The 9,370-nt window shown below is 39.6% G+C and overlaps 1 protein-coding gene across 1 annotated transcript in view; it reads left to right on the forward strand.

Moving 5' to 3' along the window:
- Positions 1 to 6,223: 6,223 nt before the first annotated feature.
- The window catches only part of CENPC (centromere protein C), a 144,835-nt gene continuing 141,688 nt past the window's right edge, over positions 6,224 to 9,370 (forward strand). Inside the window, exon 1 of the mRNA XM_006902727.1 lies at positions 6,224 to 6,306. Within this exon, the coding sequence (XP_006902789.1) occupies positions 6,224 to 6,306 (83 nt within the window). The remainder of the gene's footprint in view (positions 6,307 to 9,370) is intronic.

Genomic DNA, 9,370 nt, shown 5'->3' on the forward strand with positions numbered 1-9,370 from the left:
TTCCTTTCAGGTGAGTCTCAATGCAGCTCAGCTCAGCTCGTGGATTCCAGCTTTTGCTGGGTCCGTGGTGGGACCACTGCGGGACCGCTGCAGGGCAGGCAGGCAGGGCTCCAGTTTTTAAAGCTTCTAAAATGATGTATTAGCAAAAGTTCTGATTCAAATTCCTACTGTTCACGTCACGCTGTGATGGTCAGTCTCTGTGGAGTGTAAAGTACTCTCTGGTATCCTCTCTACGCAGGCTGCTATCCCTCTGGCTCTTCACACTGTGCTCTCCACCTCCACCATCTTCCGCAGTCCAGATTCTCTCCACACATACTTTTCTAAAGAACATAAACAGCAACCATACATGTGAACTTCACCTGGTGGAGTGCACAGGAATCAGATTGACTATTAACTGTGGAAAAAATTTTTGGAGAAGCTTAGTATCAATAATCAAGACCAGACCAGGTGCTGCTTGTGGAACAGATCATTTGTTACTCATGTGCAAGTTCAAATTGAAGTTGATGAAAATGAAAACAAGTCTATAAGTACCAAAGTACAACCTTGAGCTCATGTTACTGGAACTTCAACACTAATGATCAAGGGCCAGATAAGTTGTGGGATGGCATGAAAAATACTATACATATAGAGAAGAAAAGGCCATTACAAAGACAGAAGAGAAATGAAAGACCAAAACAGATAATGGAAGAAACTTGGAAAATTGCACTAGAGTGTTGAAAAGCCAAAACAAAGGTAAGAGATGCCAAAGTAAGAGAGCTAAACACAAAATTTCAAAGGACAGCTTGAGAAGACAAAGCAATATATTATAATGCAATGTGAAAAGTGTTGGATTTGGAAACTAACAAGGGACTAACTTGCTTCGAATTTCTCAGGTGAAAACAAATTCAAGCCTTGAATTGCAGTGCTTAGAGATACTTTGGACAGATTCTTGTATGGTCCAGGAAACATCAAAAGAAGATGGAGAGAATACAGAGAGGGTTGAGGTTAGGGTTAAGGTTAGAGTTAGGGACCTCGCCAGGGTACTGAAGAGCAATGGTGTCACTCTGGAGACTAAGGTGCATCTGATACAGGCCATAGTCTTGGCTATCACTTGTTGTGCATCAAAGAGTTGAACAATGACTAAGGAGGATAGAAGGAGAATTGATGCCTTTGAGCTGTGGTGCTGAAAAAGAGTATTGAATGTACCCTGGACTGCCAGGAAAACAGATTAATCCTGAGAGGGTTAAACCAGGCTACTCCTTGGAGGCAAGGGTTCTGAGGCTTCATCTGACATACTTTGGACATGTGAGGAGGGAGAGGTCCTTAGGGCTGTTGTACATAGGGTCGCTATGAGTCGCAAGCAACTCGAGGGCACATAACAATAACAACATATAGTAGGGGTAGAGCCCTTGGAGTGGAAGACACTCAAAATGAGGAGAAATGGCCACAGACATCCATTAATAATTGGAACATAGAATGTACAAAGTGTAAATCTAGGACAATTGGAAGTTGTAAAAAATGGATTGTAAAAAATATCATTAGCAAACTGAGATGGACTGGCATTGGCCACTTTGAATCAGACAATCATAATCTGCTATGCCTAGAATGAAAAATAAAGGATACTGAATTCATACTCAATCAGACCATTTCAAGATCTGTCCTAAAGTACAGTGCTTTAGTGATAGGATACTATCTATATGCATACCACAAAGATTTGTTAATACAACTATAACTCAGATATATGGAGCAGGAACTAAATTTCTGCAGTATGAAATTGCTCGAACTTGCAACCAAGATTTATAAATAATTGGTGACTGGAATGCAAAAGGCAGAAAGAAAGAATGAGGACTGGTATTTGGAAATTACAGGATGGGTGATAGAAATGAGACCAGAGATAGAATGAATGAATTTTATATAATCAACAATTTATTCATTGGAAATTGTTGTTGTTATGTGACATCAAGTTGCTTGTGACTCATAGCGACTCTGTGTACAACAGCTCTGAAGCCTTCTCTATTCTGAGCCAATTTCATTGTCTCTGACACACCTACTCCCATTACCCTAGTCACTGAGTCAATCCATATCATCCAGGGTTTTCCTCTTGCATTGCCCTTCCACCCTCCAAAGCATAGTATACCTCTCCAAGGACTGCTCTCTCCTTGCAATATGTCCAGAGTATGTTAGATGAAGCTTCAGAATCCTTGCTTCCAAGGAGTTTTGTGGTTTAAACCTCTCTAGGATGAACCTGTTTGTTCTTTTAGCAGTCTGTGGTATATTAAATACTCTTCTCCAGCACCAGATTAAAGGCATCAATTCTCCTTCTCATCTCTACCCATTGTCCAGCTTTCTGACATAAGTAATTGCAAATATTATGGCCTGGTAAGGCACACCTTGGTCTCAAGACTGACATTGTTGCTCTTCAGTGCTCTGGACAACAGACTTTCCCAATTTAGTTCATCTTTTGATTTCCTGGCTGCTGGTACCAAGAATGTTGATTGTGGAGCCAACCAAACTGAAGCTGTTAACAATCCCAATCTCTTCATTGTCTATCATGATGCTGCCAGTGGTGCGTTGGTGAGAATCTTTGTTGTTTTCTTGATGTTGAGCTTCAATCCATATTCAAAGCTGCAGTCTTTGACCTTCTCCAGCAGATGCTTCAGGGCCTCTTCAGCTTCAGCAAGCAAGATTGTATCATCTGCATAACACAGGTTTTTGATGAGTCTTCCTTCAATCCTGATTCCACGTTCTTCCACATACAGTTTATCCATTTGGGTGATCTGTTCTGTGTATAGATTGAAAAGGTATGGAGACGGGACATAAACCTGGCATACACCCTTTCCAACTTTGTGCCATGTAATGTTTCCTTGCTCTTCTGACAGCTGCCTCCTGCTCCAGGTATAGATTTCACATAGCATAGTCAAGTGTTCTGGGATTCCCATTCTTCTCAGAGTCAGCCACAGTTTATTGTTATCCACACAGTCAAATGCCTTTGCATAATCAATGAAACACAAATAGACATTCCTCTGGTACTCTGTGCTTTCAGGCAAGCTATATCTAACATTAGCGATAATATCGCTTTTTTAAAAACACAGTGACAATACACATGGACCTCACTTGCTGGATTACACAGGAATCAGATTGACTACATTTGTGGAAAGACTCCTTAGAGAGGCTAACCTATCAACAATCAAGACTAGGCCAGGTGCTGACTGGAGCAGAACATCAATTGCTTGCTTATGTGCAAATTTAAATTGAAGCTGAAGAAAAAACAAATCCACAAGTACCAAAATATGATCTTCAGTCTATCTCATTTGAATTTAGACATCATATTAAGAATAGTTTTAGGCATTGAACACTAATTTTTGAAGATCGGATGAGGTGTGGAATGACATCAAGGATATCATCCATGAAGAAAGCAAAAGGTTACTACGAAGACGGGTAAAAGAGAAGATCAAAATGGATGCCACAAGAGACTGTTAGAATTGCACTGGATGTTGAGAGCCAAAACAAAGGAAAGGATTGCCAAAGTGAGGGAGCTGAATGAAAGGTCCAGCGTGAAAAATGATGTCTATGAACTTTATGAACTTTGTATATAAGCCAGTATAAAAGAAATAATTTTTTAAAAACAAAGATTTTAAAAAACAGCTTGAGAAGACAAAGCAAAGTATTATAATGACATGTGCAAAGTGTTGGAGTTAGGAAATAAAAAGAAAAAACTCACTTGCATTGAGAACTGAAAGACAAAATCTCCAGTTGCATTTCTGAAGGATGTGATGGGCAAAACCGTAAATGATTGAAGAAGTAACAAAAGAAGGTGGATGGAATACAGTGAGTCACTGTATCAAAAATGAATTGGTTGATGCACAGCCATTATAAGAAGTGGCATATGATCAAGAACCAGTGGTGATAAGGAAGAAGTTAAAATTGCACTGAAGGCACTGGAAACAGTAAGTCTCCAGGAATTGATGAGAAAACAAATGACATGTTTCAACAAGCAGATGTAGCTCTGGATGTGCTCACTAAACTATGCCAACAAATTTGGAGGACAACTACCTTGCCAACAGACTAGAGGAGATCTGTATTTGTTTCCATGCCTCCAAAGGTGATCCAACAGAATGTGGAAATTGTTGAACAATATTGTTACCAGCACATGCAAGGAAAATCTTGCTGAAACTTATTAAAAAGGGCTAGAACAGCACATCAACAGAAAACTGCTTGAGATTCAGGCTGGATTTAGAAGAGGCCATGACAACAGTCATACTGTTGCTGATGTTAGATCTTGGATAAAAGCAGGGAGTACCAGAAAGACATCTGCTTATGTTGTATTGACTATGCAGAGACTTAATTGTTTGGATAGTAACAAATTGTAGGAAATATTGAGAGGAATGGAAAGGCTCTTCTTAATTGTGCTCATGTGAAATCTATATGTAGACAAGGAAGCTGTTGTCTGAACAAAGCAAGGGTTAAAATCAAGAAAGATGGATGTCAGGTCTGCATCCTTTCTCCATACCTGTATAATCTCTATGCTGAACAAATCATTCAAGAAGCTGGACTTTGTGAAGAAGAATGTCGCATTAGTATTAGAGGAAAACTAATCAACAACCTGTGTCATGCAAATGATACAACTTTGCTTGCTGGAGAAAGACTTGAAGTGCTTCCTGCAAAAGATCAAGGACTACAGCCTTCAGTATGGATAACATCTCAACATGAAGAAAACAAAAATCTTTATCTTTGAGCCAGTAGACAACATCATGATAGATGAAAAACAGATTAAAATTGTCAATATTTTCATCTTAATTCCACAATCAACAAACTTGGTACAACAATCAGGAAATCAAAATATGTGTTGTCCTAAGGCAGGCAGTTTGAATCCACCAGATGCTCTGCTGGGCAGAAGAAAGGGCAGTCTGTGCAAGTTGGATCCAATTTGATGGCATACCACAAGTAAAAACAAACAAACAAACAAACAAACAAACAAACAAAAAACAACAGAAAAGCCCCCACAACAAGAAACCCCACACAAAATATGTGTTGCATTGGGAAAGTCTACAGTCAGGGACCTGTCCAAAGTGTTGATGAGCAAGACTGTCAGTCTAAAGACTAAGATGTGTCTGATCTAAGCTATGGACTTTTAAAAGACTTGCTATGAAAAAAAAAAAGACTTGCTATGCATCAGATTTAGACCGTAAATAGAGATAACAGAAAAGACGTAAATACCTTTGAGTTGTGGTGCTTGAGAACAATCCCATGAATTACCAAGAAAACACAAATATATCCTAGAGAGAGTGCAGCTAGGTTGCTCCTTAGAGGGAAGGATGGTGAAACTTTGTCTTAGAAATTTTGGAAATAAGATACCATTGGAAAAGGGGGTCATCTATTTAGGAGAGAAAACCCTCAAAGAGATGGATTGATCCAGTGATTGTAACAATTGGCTATAGTGTGACAGAGATGAAAATGGCATGGCATACGGGAGGGTTCAAATCTGTTGTTCACAGGATCACTGTCCTCAACTTGATGGCACTTAATGTGAGGCCACTCGGCTTGTGGCTGGAATGTGAAAGTTGGAAAAAAGGAATGATAAGTAATTGGAAAGTATGTATGGTCTTGGTGACATAAATGAGACTGGAGATTGAGTGATATAATTTGATCCAAAAATTATTTCTTTATTGGAAATAACTTTTTTAAAAAAATAGCAGCTATACACCTGGACCTTATCGCGTAGACTACAGAAGAATTAAATTTACCGTGTCTGGGGATAGACATATAGGAGAAGCTCTTTAACAGCAATCAAAAGAAGGCTAGGTGCTGACTGTGGAACAGATCATCAGTTACTTATGTGCAAGTTCAAACTGAGGTTGAAGAAGAAGAAAACAAGCTTTGAGAACCAGCATGTAACTTTGGCTATATCCCACCTGAATTTAAAAACTTATCACAGGAGGAGATTTGATGCTTTGAACACTCATAACCAAAGACCGTATGAGTTTCTATAAAGAAAGCAAAAAAATCATTACAAAAACGGGAGAAGGAAAAGACCAAAGTGGATGCCAGAAGAGACACTGAAAACAGCAGGAACAGTGTATTGGCAAAGGACTGCTAGAATTTTAAGCTGGATTCAGAACAGGCAGTGAAAGGAGGGATATCAATGCTGCTCTTGACAGAAAGCAGAGAATGCCAGGAAGATGTTTGTGTTTTATTGACTATACAAAGACATTTGACTGTGTAGGTCATCCAAATATGGATAATAATGAGAATTAAGGGAATCCCAGAAATTGTGTTTATGAGAAACCTATACATAGATCAAGAACCTGTCATCCAGACAGAACACAGGTACAGTGCATGTTTAAAAATCAGAAATGGTGTGTGTCAGGGTTGTATCTTTTTTTCCTCCATACAAGAAACTGAAGTATATGAAGAAATTGTGGTATCAGGCTTGGAAGCAGAATCATCAACAGCCTGCATTGTGCAAATGACACTACCTTGCTTGCAGAATGTGAAGAGGACTTGAGCTGCGAAAGATTAAAGTCCATTCCCTTCAATATTGATTAAATCTTAGCATCACTAAGATTAAGATTAATTCTCATCACTGGATCAATAGGCAACATCATGAAAGATGGAGAAAAGCTTGAGCTTGTTAAGGGTTTCATTTTTCTTAGATCCACAATCAACATCAATGATAATACTAGTCAAGAAATCAAAATAATTGTTTCATCAGGCAGATCTACTGTGCAGGACTTCTTTAAAGTGCTAAAGAGCAATGTTGTCAGTTTAAAGACTCAGTTGGCCCTCTTTGCCAGCCTTGATCTTTTCAGTTGCTTTCTATACATCTGAATGTCTGTTTCAAGGGCACACTGTGTGTGGGATGTCTGCTTCAAAGACTGGTTGCTTCTAGAATATCTTGTTTCAAGGCCACATTGTGTCTGGAATTTCTACATGAATGTCTGATTGCTTCTGGGATGTCTTGGGAAAAGTGCAGCTAGAATGCTATGTGAGGTTTCATCTCACTTTTGAGTATGTTGGAGGGGAGGCTATTCCTTGAAAAAGGATATTATGCTTGGAAAGGTCAGTGAAAGATAGGAGGACACTCAGAGAGATGGATTGACACAATGACAGCAGCAGGGGCCTCAATTGTGTCAAAGATGAGGAGAAGGCACAAGATAGGACAGGGTTGTTGTAGACTCCCAATGCGTTTTTCTCTACTCAGTGGCACCTAAAAGCAACAACAACAACATACATCTGAAAATTGGACAGTGAATAAGGATGATAAAGGGAGAATTGATGCTTATGTAATATGGTGTTTTGGGGTAGAGGACTGAATTGCCAAAAGAGCAAACAAACCTTGGAATAAGTGCCCTCAGGGTACCCCTTAGAGAGTACCTAAAACTTATCCCTTAGAGGATCCTAAACTTAATCTCACATACTTTGGACATAATGTCATGAGGGGCAAATCCTTGGAAAGAGCATCATGCTGGGAAAAGTGGAGGGAAGGAGAGAGAAGAAGTCAGAGGAAGACCCTCCAGAAGATTTATTGACTCAGTGAGTGTGACATTGGTGTTCTTAACATATCAGAGATATTGAGGATGGCATAAGATAGGGCAAGGTTCAGAACTGCTGCCCAGAGCTTTGCTGATTTGTAGTTGACTTGAAGGCTCCAGACAACAACAACTACTATGAAAAAAAATGAGTCTGCTGCTCTTACGAAAATACATTGTGGAGGATTGTGCATTGGAGACAATTTTTACAATGCACATGTTATTAGCATAAAAAGAATGGGGGATGGTTGTTATGTGCTGTTGAACCAACTATGGCTCATAGCAACCCTCTAAACAATTACTCTTAAACCCTACCCTATCTTGAGCCAGTCTCACTGTCTCTGGCACATGTGCCTCTACAGATTGCTGTCAATCCATCTCATCCTGGATCTTCCTCTTCTGCACTTACTCTCCACCCTTCCAAGAATGATGTTCTTCTCCAAAGACTGGTCCTTTTTAATAACATGCCCAAAATATATGAGGCAGAACTTCACAATCCTTACCTCCAAGGAGCAACCTAATTTCACCCTCTCCACGACAGAGCTGTTTGTTCTCTTGGCAGTCCAAGGTATGTTCAGTACTCTTCTTCAGCACCACAGATTAAAGGCATAGATTCTTCTATCATCCTTGTTTATTATCCAACTCTCAGATGCATAGGAAGTAATTAAGAAGACTATGGCTTGGACCAGGCACATCTTGGTTTCTAGATTGATATTGTTGCTCCTTAGCACTCTAAAAAGTCCCTGAAAGACTTTCCCAAAATAATTTGGCTTTTTTATTTCTTGCTGGTGCCAAGAGTGTTGATTGTGGATTCAAGCAAGATGAAATTGTTAACAACTTCAAACTGTTCTCCATCTGTCATGATACTGTCAGTTGGCTAGTGGTGAGAATCTTTATTTTCTTGATGTTGAATGTCAATCCATATTGATGATTGCAGACCTTGACCTTCTACAGAAAATTCTTCAGGTCCTCCCCAGTTTCTGCAAGCCAGGTTGTATTATCTGCATAATGCAGGTTGTTAATTAGTCTTCCTCCAATCCTGGTACCATATTCCTCCTCATAAAGTTCAGCCTGCTGGGTGACCTGTTCTGCTTGTAGGTTGAAAAGATACGGAGAAAGAACACACCCCTGATGCATGCCTTTCTAGATTTTGAATCTTGCAGTACTTTTTTATCGAGCTCCAGCCTCAATATATCAAAACATTTCTGTGAGAGAAGGGATGAGGATTGAATGAAGACTCAGACAGACTGCCCATTGATGATGAATAGTAAAAGACTTTCTTTTTTGAAAAGCATATATAGGTTTTTAGAAGCACCTCTGCAGTAGCAATCGCATTATCTCTTTCCGTCCGAGATACTGACTCTCAGGTCAAACATGAACTCTCACAGACCTCAGCACAATACAAAGATGTTTTCCAGTATGTCTTATTGAGTGCTCTAAGAAACAAAGAGTTTCAGTAGATAACATTCCCTAAGGTCTGAGACCTTTGGTCACTCTTATTCATTAACATCCTGCTTCCTTGAGTTGTTTACTGCCAAGCAGATGTTCTAGCCAAGATGGAATTAGTCTTGCTGGTTTTACAGTACAAGGCTAATCTTGCTTTGCAAGTTAGCCAGGCTCCTGACACTTTCTTGCTTTGTTTGTACGACTGCTTCCTGTTCTGACTGTAGGTTTCACATGAGCATAATCAAGTGTTCTGAGATTTCCAATCTTTTCAATGTTAGCCATAATTTGTTTGTGACCTACGTTGTTGTTGTTATGTGCTGTCGAGTCATTTGCGACTCATAGTGACCCTATGTACAACAGCCCTAAACCCTGCTCTATCCTGTGCCAATCTCATTGCCTCCGACACACCCATCCTG

The sequence above is a fragment of the Elephantulus edwardii genome, unplaced genomic scaffold, assembly GCF_000299155.1.
Source record: "Elephantulus edwardii isolate Elephantulus edwardi_28Jun2011 unplaced genomic scaffold, EleEdw1.0 scaffold00442, whole genome shotgun sequence".
NCBI lineage: Eukaryota > Metazoa > Chordata > Mammalia > Macroscelidea > Macroscelididae > Elephantulus > Elephantulus edwardii.